At 41.4% G+C, this 16,459-nt stretch overlaps 1 protein-coding gene across 4 annotated transcripts in view; it reads right to left on the bottom strand.

Moving 5' to 3' along the window:
• tbc1d19 (TBC1 domain family, member 19) overlaps window positions 1–16,459 on the bottom strand; it is a 173,874-nt gene that overhangs the window by 12,836 nt on the left and 144,579 nt on the right. For 3 of the 4 annotated variants that reach the window (XM_078553375.1, XM_078553463.1, XM_078553639.1), the window contains 3 exons: window positions 13,205–13,296; window positions 10,640–10,755; window positions 9,572–9,642 (listed from right to left, as the gene is read on the bottom strand). In XM_078553375.1, coding sequence (XP_078409501.1) covers window positions 9,572–9,642; window positions 10,640–10,755; window positions 13,205–13,296 — 279 coding nt within the window. The remainder of the gene's footprint in view (window positions 1–9,571; window positions 9,643–10,639; window positions 10,756–13,204; window positions 13,297–16,459) is intronic. The other variant, XM_078553555.1, reaches the window with a different exon arrangement.

Genomic DNA, 16,459 nt, shown 5'->3' with positions numbered 1-16,459 from the left:
CTCGGGGATTCAGCTCTTTTTTCCATGTTTGAACCAAGGCTATAATGAGGTCAGGACCTGAGTGACCCTGCCGGAACCCAAACAGGGTGCCAATGAGCAGGTTATTGCTGAACAAGTGCAGCTTGATAGCACTGTTAATGACCCCTTCCATTACTTTACTGATGGAAGAGAGTAGACTGATGAGGCGGTAATTGATCGGGTTGGATTTGTCCTGATTTTTGTGTACAGGACATACCTGGGCAATTTTCCACATAGCGGGGTAGATGCCAGTGTTGTAGCTGAACTGGAACAGCTTGACTGGGGCACGGCAAGTTGTGGAGCACAAGTCTTCTATAGATATTTTAAAAAGAAAAGAGTTAACAAAGTGAGCATTGGTCTTACAGAAAGTGAATCTGGGGAATTAATAATAGAAAATAAGGAGATGGCAGATGAATTGAACAGGTATTTTGCATTGGTCTTCCTTATTGACGAAATAAGTAACATCCCAGAAATAGCTGTAAATCAGGAAATGGAAGGGAGGGAGAAACTCGAGAAAATTACACTCACCAGGGAAATGGTACTGAGCAAAATTGATGAAGCTGTGAGCTGTGATCCTAGGGTCTTAAAAGAAGTGACTAGTGAGATAGTTGGTTTTAATTTTCCAAAATTTCCTAGATTCGGGCTGGGTTCCATTAGATTGGAAAATAGCAAATGTAACTTCTTTATTCAAAAAGATAGGGAGGCAGAAAGCAGGAGACTACAGGCCAGTTAACTTAACATGTCATAGAGAAAACATTAATAATAATTATTATTGATGTTATAGCAGGACACTTAGATACATTCAAGGTAATCAGGCAGAGTCAACATGGTTTTGTGAAAGGGAAATCATGTTTAACCAATTTATCGGAGTTCTTTGAAGTGTAACTGGACTATCATATTTTTCCTATTATTATTGTGGGATACTTTAAAGCAGGCTTAGGTGTGTGTGTGTCTGTGTGTGTATGGTTCTCTGTGTATGTATGGTTGTGTGTGGGGGGCTAATTTAACTAAACTAGAGACAATTAGACTGCAAGATTTAAATTATCAAAGAAGTGAGGTGTAAGACAGGCATTTGAAACGGAAATGAGTAGAGATAGGATAAGGTCAGCAGATACAGTGTGAAAGAAATTTGCATTTTTAGGTGAATGGAGAAGTGTTTGATTTTCAAAGGGACATTGAAAATATTTACAACTGGCAAGATAAATAAGGCAAAGTTATTATGTTGATTTTTCTCAAAAGTGCTGGCTATAATGAGAACATGAAAGATTTTATATTCTGGGTAAGTAACTTCTAAAGGCAAGTGGAAACAATGGCTGGGATTTTTCCGGCCATGTTGCGGCAGGACCGGAAGATTGTGGTGGCGGACAGGTGTGGAAAATCCCGCCCATAGGGATTCACAAATCAAAAGGGATAAAAAAATATTTAAAGAAGGATGGAAGGCTGTGTGAGATGTGGCCATGTGAGATCTTGAAAGGTGACTATATGAAACAAACTCAGGGAAAAAGCCTCTAGCCACCCTACAGAAGTTTGCTGTTCTAGTAACCAAAGTTGGGTTAAAAGCCTTTGGAAGTCCATTGTACAGTGGATGCTTGTGGTAAAACTGCTGGATAACTTTATAAATTTGGAATCTATTGGACTCTTGCCTTAGAAAAGGCTAATGGAATGTTATTCTCTCTTAAGAGAGGGATTGAACATAAAAGTAAGGATGTTATGCTTCAGTTATACAGGGCATTGGCTCAATGCTGTATACAGTTTTGGTCTCCTTATTCAAAGAAAGATGTAAATGCGTTGGAGGCGGTTTCAAAGGAGGTTTACTAGATTGATACCTGGAATGAGTGGATTGCCCTTAGGAAAGGTTGGACAGACTGGGCTTGTTTCCACTGGAGTTTAGAAGAGTGAGGTGTGATTTGATTGAAGTGCGCAAGATCCGGAACGGCCTTGACAAGGTGGACGTGGAAAGAATGTTTCCTCTTGTGGGTGAGTTCAGAACTAGGGGGCACTGTATTAAAATTAGGGGTCGCCGTTTTAGAACAAAGATGAGGAGAAATTTTTTCTGTCAGAGGGTTGTGCGACTTTGGAATTCTCTGTCTCAGAAGGTGGTGGAGGCAGGGTCATTGAATATTTTTAAGGCAGAGGTAAATTGATTCCCTTGCCCAACAAGAACCTAAGGTTATCGGGGTTAGATGGGAACGTGGAAATCGAAACACAATAAGATCAGCCATGATCTCATTGAATGGCGAAGCAGGCTCAAGGGGCTGAATGGTCTACTCCTGTTCCTATTTCTTTTGTTTTTATGTTCTCATGTTCTTAAAGGGGCTGCGTAGTTGGGAGTCTGGTTAACTAGCAATTTTGGGAACTGCTATAACTGCATACCTGTAATCTTGTGTGTGTGTTTAAGTTTTTTCTTCTTTTGTTAATAAATGTTTTAATTTAATCTTTAAAATCTCTAAAGGTAGTAGTGGACTCATTACTTCTGACTTCAGTGCAAAAGCCTTCTCGTAATTAATACAAATTGCGAAATCGTTATGATAGTGTGGCTAAGTTTCCCTTGTGGATTTGGTCAGCCTGGCAATACCACCTGCCATATCATAACAGAAGAAGTAACATGTGCCGTGGATAAAGGGGAACCAGTGGATATACTGTAATTAGATTTCCAGAAGGCATTTGATAAGGTGCCACGTAAAAAAGTTATTGCAGAAAATAAAAGCTCATGGTGTAGGGGGTAACATATTGGCATGCACAGATAACAGGAAACAGAGTCGGCATAAATGGCTCATTTTCTGGTTGGCAAGATGCTGATGGCACAAAAATAGGTAGGAAAGTAAGTTTTGAAGAGAACCTATGGAGACTAAACGGGATATAAATAGGTTAATTGAGTGGGTAAAGATCTGGCAAATGGAGTATGATATGGGAAAATACGAAATTGTCCATTTTGGCAGGAAGAATAAAAAAAAGCATATTATCTAAATGATGAGAGATTGCAGAGCTCTGAGATGCAGAGGGATCTGGATGTCCTAGTGTATGAATCGCAAAGGTTAGTATGCAGGTACAGCAAAATAATTAGGAAAACCAATAGAATGTTATCATTTATTGTGAAGGGAATTGAATACAAAAGTCGGGAGGTTATGCTTCAGTTATACAGGGCATTGGTAAGACCACATCGGGAGTACTGCGTACAGTATTGGGTGTCCTTATAAATGCGCTGGAAGCAGTTTAGAGAAGGTTTATAAGACTATTACTTGGAATGGACAGGTTGTCTGATGAGGAAAGGTTGGACTGGCTAGGTTTGTATCTACTGGGCTTTAGAAGAGTAAGAGGCGACTTGATTGAAACATATAAGATCCTGAGGGTTCTTGACAGGGTGGATGGTGGAAAGGATGTTTCCTCTTGTGGGAGAACCTAGAACTTGGGGCACTGTTTAAAAAGAAGGGGTCACCCATTAAGATAGAGATGAAGAGTTCTTGCCAATTTAAGATAGAGTTGAGAAGATTGAGAGGGCTGAGTACGTGCAATTGTTGGGTAAGAAAGTCTAAATTTTTATTTTGTACAAATCTAATTGAGTTTGTAGCTGGCATTAAACTGAAATCTACAGTTTAAATCCTACAGTTGCCAGCCTTAAGCAGGGATTTTTCTTTTTTTTAAATGGAGTTCCTCCCTTGGGAAGGGAGAGGGGGAGAAAAGTGGATATAACCTCCCCCTTTAATGCAGGAGAGGAGAGGAGAGAGAGGGGTAGAGGACAGGGAGGCACAGGAGGGAAAGGGGAAAAGTCCAGGTGGGAAGCAGGGATTTTTCAAGGGTTCCAGTGAAAGAGCAGCTTAATTAAGAACCAGCTGAAACGGGATCCTCATTAAGTGACTCAGGCACCCTCGCCTTTGAATCAGAGGGTTGTGGGTTCATGTCCCACTCCCGGAAAACCAAGAACTGTGATTGAACTCGAAAGAGTTGCAATCTGTGACTGTTGATAACTCGAAAGAATATTAAGTGACTCAGCTAGGCCTTTTGAGTGAGGAGCATATAAATTCAGCTAGCAAACTCAGTTTAATGTAGGATTGAGTATGTGCAGTTGTGGGTAAGAAAGTTGTCAGGAAGATATAATAATTCTCATAATGTTATTGGAATTTATTGTAAAATAGTGATATCTGTGTCTCTATATGTATGTGTGAGGGTTAATTGGATTAAAGGCAGGTGGTCTGAAGGCTTTGATGTGGTAGAAGATGAGCTAGGTTTCAAATGTTAAGTAGGTAAACATAGGCTTCAAGGGAACATTTGCATATTTAAATAAACCAGACTAGATTGTTTTCAAAAGAGGGGGTGAAATGTGTCACCTAGCCAGGTGAAGTTCAGAAACAGTACATTTATTTTTCCCAAAGATTACTGGTAAAACTTAGAACTATGATAGATTTTTATTAACAGAAAGCTGAAGTCCAAAGACGTAGTGAAACAATGGGAATTTGCATTCAAAGAGGAAAATATGTATAAAGGAGTGAAGGCTGTGTGTAAGGGTAGACATTTTTAAGATTTAACAAGTGTGAAAAGCCTTCAGCATCTATGTCTCAAGCTGCTGTCTGCATTGAACTGAAGTTAAGGAAACTCACTTTGAATTGGACTGTCAGGGTATCATGGAAAAACTCAGCAGGTCTGGCAGAGAAGAAATCAGTTAACGTTTCGAGCCTTCATGGCCCTTCGGCAGAACTGAAGCATAGTTAGAAGAAGGGAGAAATATAAATTGGTTTAAGGTGGGGGGGGGGGGGGGTGGGGGGGGGGGGGGGTGGAGAGAGAGACATTGAGGGTGTGGTGATCTGCTCACCTCCACAATCACCACCACCCTCAATGTCTCTCTCCCACCCCCCCCCCCCCCCCCCCCCACCCCACCCTTAAACCAATTTATATTTCTCCCTTCTTCTAACTATGCTTCAGTTCTGCCAAAGGGCCATGAAGGCTCGAAACGTTAACTGATTTCTTCTCCGCCGATGCTGCCAGACCTGCTGAGTTTTTCCAGGTAATTCTGTTTTTGTTTTGGATTTCCAGCATCCGCAGTAGCTTTTAGCTTTTTGTTTTTATGTCAGGGTATCATGTTTCTTTGCCTGGGTCTTTTAAAACTTGTGTGTCTTACTGTTGCCTTGACGAAACCATAACTGGGAGTCAGATTAAGTAGGGGATTTAGAAGTTATTCTAGTAGTAATTTGTAGACATATCTATGTGCTTAATAATAATTTCTCTTGTTAATAAATGTTTAATCTAGTTCTGTAAAAACCTATAAGATTTGGTGGTCTTATTACTTTTGAATTCAAGGCACACATCTTGAAATTTATACAAGTTGTGGCAGTTGTTTCAAGTTTCCCTCTGGGATTTGAATAACTCAGTGTTTACCATTGGCTGTGTCATAACTAAGTCTAAAGTTTTATTTTGTACAAACCTAATTTAGTTTGTAGTTGGCATTAACCTGAAATCTACAGTTTAAATTCTGTAGGCGCCAGCCTTTAGCAGGGATTTTTCAAGGGTTCCAGTGAAAGAGCTGCCTAATTAAGAACCAACTAAAACTGGATCCTCATTAAGTGACTCAGATAAGCTTTTTGTGTTAGGAGCATATAAAAGTAGCCAACTTGGTGCGACTTACAACAGAGTGCAGGAGTTGAACACTTCAGGGAGTTAAGCAGAGGAAGGGAAAGAGGTGTTTGGTTGCTTTTGCCTAAACGTTTTCAGCCTCCAGGAATTGATTCTTGCTCTGCTACAGGAGAAGAAGCTGGTCAATTGGTGAGTATCTGGTAAGTGATTAAGGTTTATTCTATTCCTACGGCTCAAAATAGTAAATTTTGAGTGAGAGCTGAGTGGGAGAGGATAAAAGGCATGGATCGAGAGGCCTACCTGCAGTGAAACCAGCGGCGGTGTGACGTCACGAACCACAATGTGACGTGCGTGCAGGGAAAGCAGCTGATTGGCGAGTATTTCTAGTCTTTAAAGTAAAAGTAAGGTCTTTAGTTTGTGTTTAGGTCTCTAGTCTTTTTTTCTCTCTTTTTCTTAAAAATAGCTTCTTAAGTATATGATCGATACTAGTGTCAAAAAAATTAATTGCAATAAAGTGTAAAGTGTGGGGATACGAGAGTAATTAATTACTTAATTAAATAAAATACAATAGTGATAACAGGATGGGTGATCTGTTGCTGCTGCAGCATGTGGGAGCTGGACACTAAGGTGACCCAGAGCGAACAGATCTGTAGTACGTGTTTGCAGCTCAAGGAACTTCAGATCCAAGTTGAGGATCTGGAGTATGAGCTGTAGACATTGTCCCACATCTGGAAGGGGGAAAGTTACCTGGTCACTTTGCTCCAGGAGGCCGTCATACCCCTTAGATTAGGTAATCCAAATTTGATCTGTGATCAGGGACAGGAGAGTGTGACTGCAGGTGAGGCAGGTATGGGGACCCAGGCAGCAGCATTCGAGGAGCCTCAGCCCCTGCAATTGTCCAGCAGTTACGAGGTTCTTGCAAGCTGTGTGGACAAGAGCAGGGACTGCAAGAAGGATGACCAAACTGATCACAGCACCGTGGTCAGGGAGCCATTCAAGTGTGGGGAGGAAATAGGAACATAGTAGTGGGGACAGTATAATTAGGGGGATAGATACTGTTCTCTGCAGCCGTGAGTGTGAGTCCTGAAGGTCTGTGTTGCCTGCCTGGTACCAGGGTTAAGGACATCTCCTCAAGGCTGGAGAGGAATTTGGAGTGGGAGGGGAGGGATCCAGATACCTTCATCCACGTTGGTACCAACAACATTGATAGGAATAGAAAGGAGGTTCTGCTGAAATAATTTGAACAGTTAGGAGCTAAATTAAAAAGCAGAACCTCCAATGTTGTAATCTCAGGATTACTACCTGAGCCACGTGCAAACTGGCATAGGGTAAGTCGTCAAGCAGTTAAATGCATAGCTCAAAGATTGGTGTGGGAGGAATGGGTTTCAGTTCATGAGGCACTGGCACTGGTACAAGGGTAGAAGGGAGCTGTTCCTGTGGGATGGCATTCACGCAGAGTCAGCATGGCTTCATGAAGGGGAAATCATGCCTGACAAATTTATTAGAATTTTTTGAGGAGGTAACATGCAGTACAGATAAAAAGGAACCAGTAGATGTAATATATTTGGATTTCCAAAAGGCGTTCAATAAGGTACCACACATAAGGCTACTTAATAAGATAAGAGCCCATGGTGTTGGGGGTTAGTATATTAGCATGGATGGAGGATTGGCTAACTAATAGAAGGCAGAGTTGGTATAAAGGAGCATTTTAAGGATGGCAACATGTAACTAGTGGAGTGCCACAGGGATCTGTGCTGGGGCCACAATTATTTACAATGTATATGAATGACCTAGATGAGGGAGGTGAATGTACTATTGCCAAGTTTGCAGATGACACAAAATAGGTGGGAAGGCAAGTGGTGAGGATGACAGTCTACAGAGGGATATAAACAGGTTAAGTGAGTGGGCAAAAACTTGGCAGATGGAATATAATGTGGGAAAATGCAAGGTTATGCACTTTGGCAGGAAGAGTAGAGGAGCTGAATATTATTTAAATGGAGAAAGACTGAAGAAAGCTACAGCACAGAGGGATTTGAGGGTCCTCGTGCATGAATTGCAAAAAGCTAGCATACAAGTTCAGCAGGTAATAGGGAAGGTGAATGGTATGTTGGCCTTTATTCAAAGGGAACGGAGTATAAAAATGGGAAAGTCTTACTAAAACTACACAATGCACTAGTTAGGCAATACCTAGAATACTGTGAAGAGTTTTGGTCCCCTTATCTAAGGAAAGGTATACAGGCATTGGAGGCAGTCCAGAGAAGGCTCACTAGGTTGATCCTGGGGATGGAGGATTTTTTATGAGGAGAGGTTGAGTAGGTTGGGCCTGTACTCTTTGGAGTTAAGAATGAGAGGCAACCTTATTGAAACATATAAGATTCTTAGGGGGCTTGACAGCTAGATGCTGAGAGGTTGTTTCCCCTTGTGGGAGATTCTAGGGCCAGAGGGCATAATCTCAGAGCAATGGGTTGCCTGTTTAAGACAGAGATGAGGAGGAATTTCTTCTCTCAGAGCGTAGTGAATCTGTGGAATTCTCTACTGCAGAGGGGTGTAGAGGCTGGGTCATTAAGTATATTCAAGGCTGAGATACATATTTTTAATCAGTAAGGGAACCAAGGGTTTTGAGGAAAAGGCAGGAAAGTGGAATTGAGGATTATCAAATCAGCCATGATCTCATTGAATAGTGGAGCAGATTTGATGGGCCAAATGAACTTCTGTTCCTACATCTTGTGGTCTTATAGGAGAATTTTTTTCTGAGGGTCGAGAGTCTTTGGAATACTCTTCCTCTAATGATGGTAGAAGCAGAGTTTTTGAATATTACTAAGGCAGAGGTAGAAAGGCAAGGGGGTGAAAGGTTATCGGTGGGTATGCAGGAAAGTGGAATTGAGGTTATAATCAGATCAGCCAAGGTCCTATTGAATGGCAGAGCAGGCTCAAGGTGCCAAGTGGCGTACCACTCCTCCTTCTGATTCATATGTTCGTATTTTGGTAGGAAGAACAATGAGAGACAGTATAAAATAAAGGGCACAACTCTAAAGGGGGTGAAGGAGCAGAGGGGCCTGGGTGTATAGGTGCATAAGTCAATAAAGGGCGGGGTAGAACAAGTTGATAAAGTGTACTGTATCCTGGGCTTTAATAGGGGCATAGAGTACAAGAGCAAAGAGGTTATGTTGAGCTTGTATAAGGCACTAATTAATCTCAGCTGGAGTACTGCTCCAGAATACAGTTCTGGGCACTGCGTTTTAGGATGGATGTGAAAGCATTAGAGTGCAGAAAAGGATTACAAGAATGATTCCAGGGATGAGAAACTTCAGTTATGAAGATAGATTGGTGAATAGAAGGCTGGGAGGAGATTTGACAGAAGTATTCAAAATCATGAGGGGCCTGGACATGGTAGATAGGGAGGAACTATTCCCATTGGCGCGAGGATGGAGAACCAGATGGCACAGATTTAAAGCAATTGGTAAAAGAAGCAAAAGCGGTATGAGAACTTTTGCACACAGCGAGTGGTTATGGTCTGGAATGCACTGTCTCAGTGTGGTGGAGGCAAGTTCATGTGGTGGAGGCAAGTTCAATCGAAGCATTCAAGATGGAAGAACATTAGCTAAAGTGTTGAGTTCCAAAATGGCGGTGCTGACTTCAAAGCAGCGTTGCACATTGATTGATGCTATGATCTACCTAATGCTCATACTTCCGTTGGTCACTCAGACCCTCGCCGATATGGCTTCCAGCACAACTGGCACAAAACACCACAAACACCATTTTGGACCTCTAATATACTAAGTGCCCAAGAAACGAGTGCTGAAGATCTGAATTTTGGACTCTTGGCCACCAATTAGCACATCTCCACAACCACATGACTGAGATTGACAATCACTGCTGAGAAAGCAACAGCTGTTCCCCTCCTTCCTCCCCCACCCCAATGATTCTACCCCCTTCCCCCAAGAAAGTATAGTGCACCCAATTCCAAAATGAAGTTAGAACTCCTTACTTCAGCTGTAGCAAGTGATGTTGCCTCCATTAAGTTTTCTGCTCTGAAAGCAAATACAGCAGCTGCCAACACTGAAATAAAACAAACTGTATTCAACAGAGTTAACAGGTCTCCAGGACAGTATAACCAAATACCTGGGTAGCTTACTGATTGGTGTATTTTGTTGTCCCTGAATGTAACCAATAGTACAACCATAAATAAATATCAAAGCTATTTTCATATACATGTCAATCAAAAAGAAATTGAGTCAGCACAGTAGCAATGGTTCAGAGCTGCTCAGCTAATTTCTGATGTTGGTTTGCATCCCTGGGGAGTAAAATTGGTACACGTACTAAATACTTTCATACTCTCTGATTTTTTTTAATATTGAAATGATCAACATGCACTGCTTTGGTCATTGTTATATCTGTAAAGTACTTTGTTTTGTAAAATGTCAAAGTGGTCCTCAAGTAGAAATTGGAATGCAATGAGAGCAGGGTAGGTGTCAGGCAGTAGTGCTCCCCTGACTCAACAGTATCTCCTTTCCCAGGGCTTACCTTAACGGCTGCTGATAGTGAGGTTACTATCCACATATTCATCAATTTAAAAAGGTCAAGCTGCCTGTGGAGGCATGTCAGGCACCAGCCTCAATAATGCAACTGAGGTCCAAGACAGGATTTGGGTGCATGCTGATGGCATGCCACCAGTTTTACATTGAAGAATGGGCCCTAGCCAATTTTTACCTCACCATGCTTAAAAAAGTTAGCTTGTCGATTTGAGGAGGAAGAAATACAAGCAAAGTTTAGCAAACCAACCGAGTAACAGTACTGTGCTAGTCTGGATAATTAATTGATGCGGGGGTAGGGGGGGTTCATAATAGGCCAACTATGAGCATTTTTCAAAACATTCGGGCCTTTCATCAATTAAAGTGCTCATGCAGAAACGTGTTGCTCTTTGGGCACACAGTGAGCCATGTAAAGATTGTAGCTCCCTCTAGTGGCAGTCAGTCAGAATTAAAACATATTGCAGGAACTCTGATAGAGAATTACAAATGCAATGAAAAGAATACTAATTTCTTTGTACTCATACCAGCAAGAATCTCTAGTGAGTTGTATCCCAGAATCCTATCCCAAAGAAACAAGAGCTGATCGGTTGCTAGGTACCCAGAGAATGCCCGTACCATCCATTTGAACGATATTCGAAGTCTAGAAAAAAGAAATGGAAGAAACGTTGAGTGCAGATGGTCGTGTAAGAGGAGCTATACTAGCATTGGACAGAAACCAGGATTGAGGGGGTACAATTTTAATTTTGTCCATTTTTTAAAATCTCATGAGTTCAGACCAACATTTCAGGATAGAAAAAATGGATCTGAATATTCATCCGACATCTGATGAATGTTATGACAAAGGTCCCTGGTGGTTCAACAATTTTGTCAGCAAGTCATGCAGACCTGAAAGGTCCCAAGTTTGAAGTTCAGATTATTTCCTGCTGTGTAGCTGAGCTTGCTGATCTCAGTCACAACAATTACAGTGCACTTCTATTGGCCTTTAGTGCTCCTAGGTTGGACAGCAAGGATCATCTGGGGTTCCTTGTTCTAATCACTATCCTGATACATGTGTGGCCATTGAGTGAAGACCATGTTGGGGTCAACCAGCAATGCCGTATGATTGAATAGAAAACAACATTAACTGGCAAACTCTCAAAGGTCGTCAGTAGTTTGCCTAGCATTGAAATACTGCAATGTCCATATTTAACCACACAAGGGAGATGTACTCTAGTGAGCATGAACTGTACTTGGGACTTACACACCTAACCAAAGACATTTACACTGATGTATTTTCCATCCTTTGCCAAGATTGGTTTCCACAATGGCCTAATGGGAGGAGGTACCGACAGAGTACTATTTAGCAACAGACTAGATTTTGGATTTAATTCAGTCTGGGTTCTGATGAAGTACCTACATCCAAAACATTAACCTAATCGATTTTCTTTGCACAGGTTGATTAGTCTGTTTTTGAGTAACTAGAGGAAACAGAAGTCTGCCAGAGTGTGCATTTGTGGAACTTGGATGACTACAGTAGCAGGCGTGACTGATGTTGTCTCCATGTCAAACAATCTGAAACTTACACCTGGGATTTTGGCAGGAGTCTCCGGTGAACTTGCAGATGTGGCTTCCTTTCCTGGTCTGGCTGCTGCAGCCCACTAGAATACAATGACTCACCACATGCAGAACCTGACTCTATACTGGCTTCTAAAGTTTGCGCAGTGCCAGTATCTGAGTTGGTGGCTGTGAATGTCAGATGTTTCTTCAATAGAAGTCAGGTGTGGCTGTCACCCTAAGTCATGAGGGTGCAGTGGCTGCTTAGACAGAAATTCTTTGTACCTGAAAGCAGTTTGGGTCGGGAAGAAGAGGCAGGGTGGAAAGCAAATCAACAGCTTGCACATCATGCCAGAGAGCAGGATGAGGGCAAGGTGGGATTTGATAAGGGCCATAGGCAGAAACATACCACCATCCTGAATGTTCTCAGCAAAGCTGGATGCAACGGCCATAGTCACAGTGGCTCTATGATGTGGAGCACTGTCTCCCCCAGAGGGCCCAGGTATGCAGACATGCCCCCATCGGTTTGGTACTGCTCCCCATGGCTTTGGGCAACTAGTTTAAGTTGCTGTGGAAAAAAAAATTTAAGTCTTGCATCCAACAAAATTACAGGGAATGTTGGTAGTTGGCCAACTTGCCCTGCAAGAGAGGGAAGAATATCCATGTGTGCATAGCAATATTTTGGTTTGGTGTCCCTGTCATAGCTGAATAGCTATGCGGAAGCAGCAAGAGGTGGGTATGAGGCTGGTAGCATAAGCATATGTGTGAGATGAAATATCTGAATGTTAGGTACGAGTTTTGAATTACTAAATATTATTGATGGGTGAGTGATTGGGGTGTAGTGCATTGAGCAGCGTAAGAGGTAGGTGGTGCAGTGGGTAAGTGATGTCATGTAAAGAGGCAGTCATTGACCTCGAGCACCCATGTGAGGTTACTGAATGTTTTCCAGCATTTTAGCCGGATTCTTGGGGCCAGACTCTGGAAACTGGCCACCTGCTCCCATTTGCATCTCAGTGTGCTTTGAGGATCTCCTAATCCCCTGTCAAAATATGGCATCTCCTCTTTTCCACCTTTTGGACTATCATTAGTATACCTGGAAGTCTTTTCTCTTGGTGTGTTTCTCTCCTTTGATCCAAATCTTCAACAAACAGCCTGCAACAGTTTATGTACAATGAGTGCATTTCCCATTTAAGAAGGGCAGGCTGCCTTTAAGAGGTGCAAGCCAGCCATGTGTCATGCTAGGCACACTGGTTGCCTCTGAACCCCATCCCCCCACCCACTGTCCTGTTGAGTAAGCAGCCAGGCAGCAGCAGTTCCATGCAGAGTTGCACACTGAAATCATTTAGATGAGGAGATCGCAAGAAGTTTGAATGCTGCTTGCCTCAATGGGACTGGACGCAGGGTAATCATGGTTCCTATGCCCAAAAAAGGATCTGAACAAATTTTTCCTTGCAAGAGATTAATTGCTAGAAATACTCTTCTAAGTTTCTTTGGAAGATTTGGGAAACATTTAACCACGATGAATAGAACATTCAACATAAAATGAAAGGACTTACGGTTGTGCTCCAATTTCACGCAGATGGTAAAAGAGTTGAGGGAGGTAGGTCTGAACGAGTGTCTCAAACACGAGGCAAAGTGACACAATTCCCTAAGAATAGACAATTAACAGCATTCTTATGATATCCAAAGTGATCACAATAAAAACAGAATTTTCTATCAGAAAAGATCATTAAGGAGAGCATTAATCCAGTGGAACAATTTAAAAACAAGCAAGAAGTTCTTCCAGTTCTTAACTAACATTCTTCCATCAGTCAACATCGCCAAAAACAAATTAACTGATCATTCAAGTAACTTATTCTTTATTTGTGGGTCTTTGTGTAACTTCTGTTTATACTTATTGAAATAACAACTTGCATTTATCTAGCACCTTAACATACAAAACATCCAAAGGTTAAGTTCAAAAATTAACAAGATAGGAAGAGAGAGACAAGTGAGGAGTGACCAAATGCTTGTTCAAGATTTTTCAAAGCTTTCTTTCAACTATGTGAGAGGAGGTGCAAAGCGTTTTAAGAATAGAGTACCATGGAGGAATGAGAGGATGGGGGAAATGCAAGGCTGGAGGAGGACTGGATATTGGCATCTATGTTTTTGATAAGATGGAGTTTTGGAGATTGGAGGATGACAGGTCAGAAAATAGGCTACTGAATAATCTACAGATGACAAATACATGAATAAAGGTTTATTAAGGGGAAGAGTTGAGTGATATTGCACGGCTAGAAATTTACCACCTTGGCGATGGATTGTTTTTGTTAGATTTCCAGCAGTTTCAATTTTTTCTACAACAAAGAGCAAAATTGTTTTACATAGAGCATTACTGTGTTTTCAAATGAATTTTTGAAATGAAGGCCTAATAATAAGGTTTTGCAGTCTGATTCAATCTGAGCTATAGGTTTGGGGAGGTGATGAAAGGGGGGATGGAGGGGTGGGGGGAGAGTCAGTACTATAGTTATCCAGGAGTTAGAAGTGGTTTTAATCCTAACTTTTCCTGGGTAACTATTCTGCTGAGAGTCAGAACCATCTGAAGTCTCTAATTCAAATCCAAATATCGGGTGGTTCCCAGAGCAAGGTAATTGCCCATCAGAAGTTTGGACTTGCAGGGCAATTGCCATGCAGTTCTTGCTTGAGGACTTCCAGAGGGTCCTCTGGCGTATCTTCTGGGATACCTCCTGGGTGGAGATTGGAAGTTCTGGGCTATTATTTAATGGTGTCAATTGAAAATAGGAAATTTAGGTAGGTTTATTTTTGGTAAAAAGCTGAAACAACCTACCAGTTGGGGTCAATGACACAGAAAGCCATGACAAAGTTCTTTAAGGGGTCGGGATGAATTCTTGCTACAGAAGTAAATGCAGAGCTATAAGTAGAATTAAGCGGGTAGATTTGCAAAGGTTGGGTTACATAGACCAATGGTTTTCTTATTCACAAAACATTACTTGTTTCAAGTCTGTGAGGATTATGATTTTGAGCAAGGCTATTGTTGTGCTTCTCATCTTGGGGACAAGGAATCAGAATAAAATGAATGACAAAAAGAAATCGGGACAAAAATAAATCGCCCAATGACTGAGACCATCTAATTTGGGGTCTGTAATATCCAGTGAAAGAAAACAGATGATTACAATGACCACCAGAGAACTGACATTCTAGTTTATTAACAAGCCTGAATTCTAGAAATTTAACCAAAATGATTAATGTAAATTCTATAAAATAACTAAACTTGAAAGGTAGCAAGAGCCAGCAATTCTGGTATGAAGTCAAATAGGTTTCAGCCTCCTATTGTGCAACACACTATTCAATACATTTTCTTTCTTTCTAATTTTCTAATTAGAGCAAGCACATAAATTACAGGTGTAATTCATTTCAAAAGTGAAAAACTTACTAGAGAGCAACTATCTCTGTTTAAAACAATTTTGTTCTTTGTGAAAAAACAAATGCAATTGCTGGAAATCTAACAAAAACAATACAGAAACACACAAGCAACATTTATAACTTATAAAGGTTGTATTCAAAATGTTAACATACCATTTCTTTTCACTGATGGATCTACTATTGTTTTTGCTTGACCTGGTCAGTATTTGGTTAAGTCCCCATCAGTGAAATTTTATGCAATCATTTTACATATTATTTGAAATAAAATTATGTCATGTAATTGTGATTAAAAGCCTTATAATCAAATGGACTACAGCATGGAAAATGTGGAGGGTAAATGCAGAAGTGAAAATTCAAATAGTAGTTTGAGAAGTTTTTACATAATAGCATTTCATCATACCAGTTTTTTTTTGTAAATCACAGTATATTAACATCACATAAAATTGCTTTCCAGTTCAAAATATATATTGATATGCTCTATAAATGATCCCCAGGGTAATGCTCTGGAGACCCAGGTTTGAATCCCGCCATGGCAGATTGTGAAATTTGAATTCAAAACAAATCTGGAATTAAAACTCCAATGTTGACCATGAAACCATTTTCGGTTGTTGTAAAAAAAAAATCTGGTTCATTAATGCTCTTTCGGGAAAGAAATCTGCCATCTTTACCTGATCTAGTCTACATATGTGACTCCAGACCCACAGCAATGTGGTTGACTCTTAACTGCCCTCTGAAATGTCCAAGCAAGCCACTCAGTTGTATTAATCCGCTAAAAAGTCAAAAAGGGATGAAACCGGACAGACCACCTGGCATCAACCTAAGCCCTGTCAACCCAGTAAAATCCTCCTGGGGGCTTGTGCCACAATTGGGAGAGCTGTTTCACAGACTAGTCAAGCAACAGCCTGACATTGTCTGTAAAGTATGATTCTGTAAGTATGACTGTCCCTGACATCACCATCACCATCCCTGGGTATGTCCTGTCCCACCATCAGGACAAATCCTGCAGAGGTGGCGGCACAGTGGTGTACAGTCAGGAGGGAGTTGCCCTGAGTGCGCTCAACATCAACTCTGGATCCCAAGAAGTCTCATGGCATCAGGTCAGACATGGACAAGGAAACCTCCTGCTGCTTACCACATACTACCTCCTGCCTCAGCAGATGAATTGGTACTCCTCCATTTTGAACACCACTTGGAGGAAGAACTGAGGGTGGCAAGGGAGCAGAGTGTACTCTGGGTGGGGAAGCTTCAATGTCTATCACCAAGAGTGGCTCGGTAGCACCGCAACTGACCAAGCTGGCTGAGTCCTAAAGGACATAGTTGCCAGACTGGGTATGCGGCAGGTGGTGAGGGAACCAACAAGAGGGAAAATCATACTTGACCTCATCCTC

This window comes from Cetorhinus maximus, chromosome 1, assembly GCF_964194155.1.
Source record: "Cetorhinus maximus chromosome 1, sCetMax3.hap1.1, whole genome shotgun sequence".
NCBI lineage: Eukaryota > Metazoa > Chordata > Chondrichthyes > Lamniformes > Cetorhinidae > Cetorhinus > Cetorhinus maximus.
Note: the sequence above shows the minus strand (reverse complement) of the source record. Positions and strands in the feature narration are given on the sequence as shown.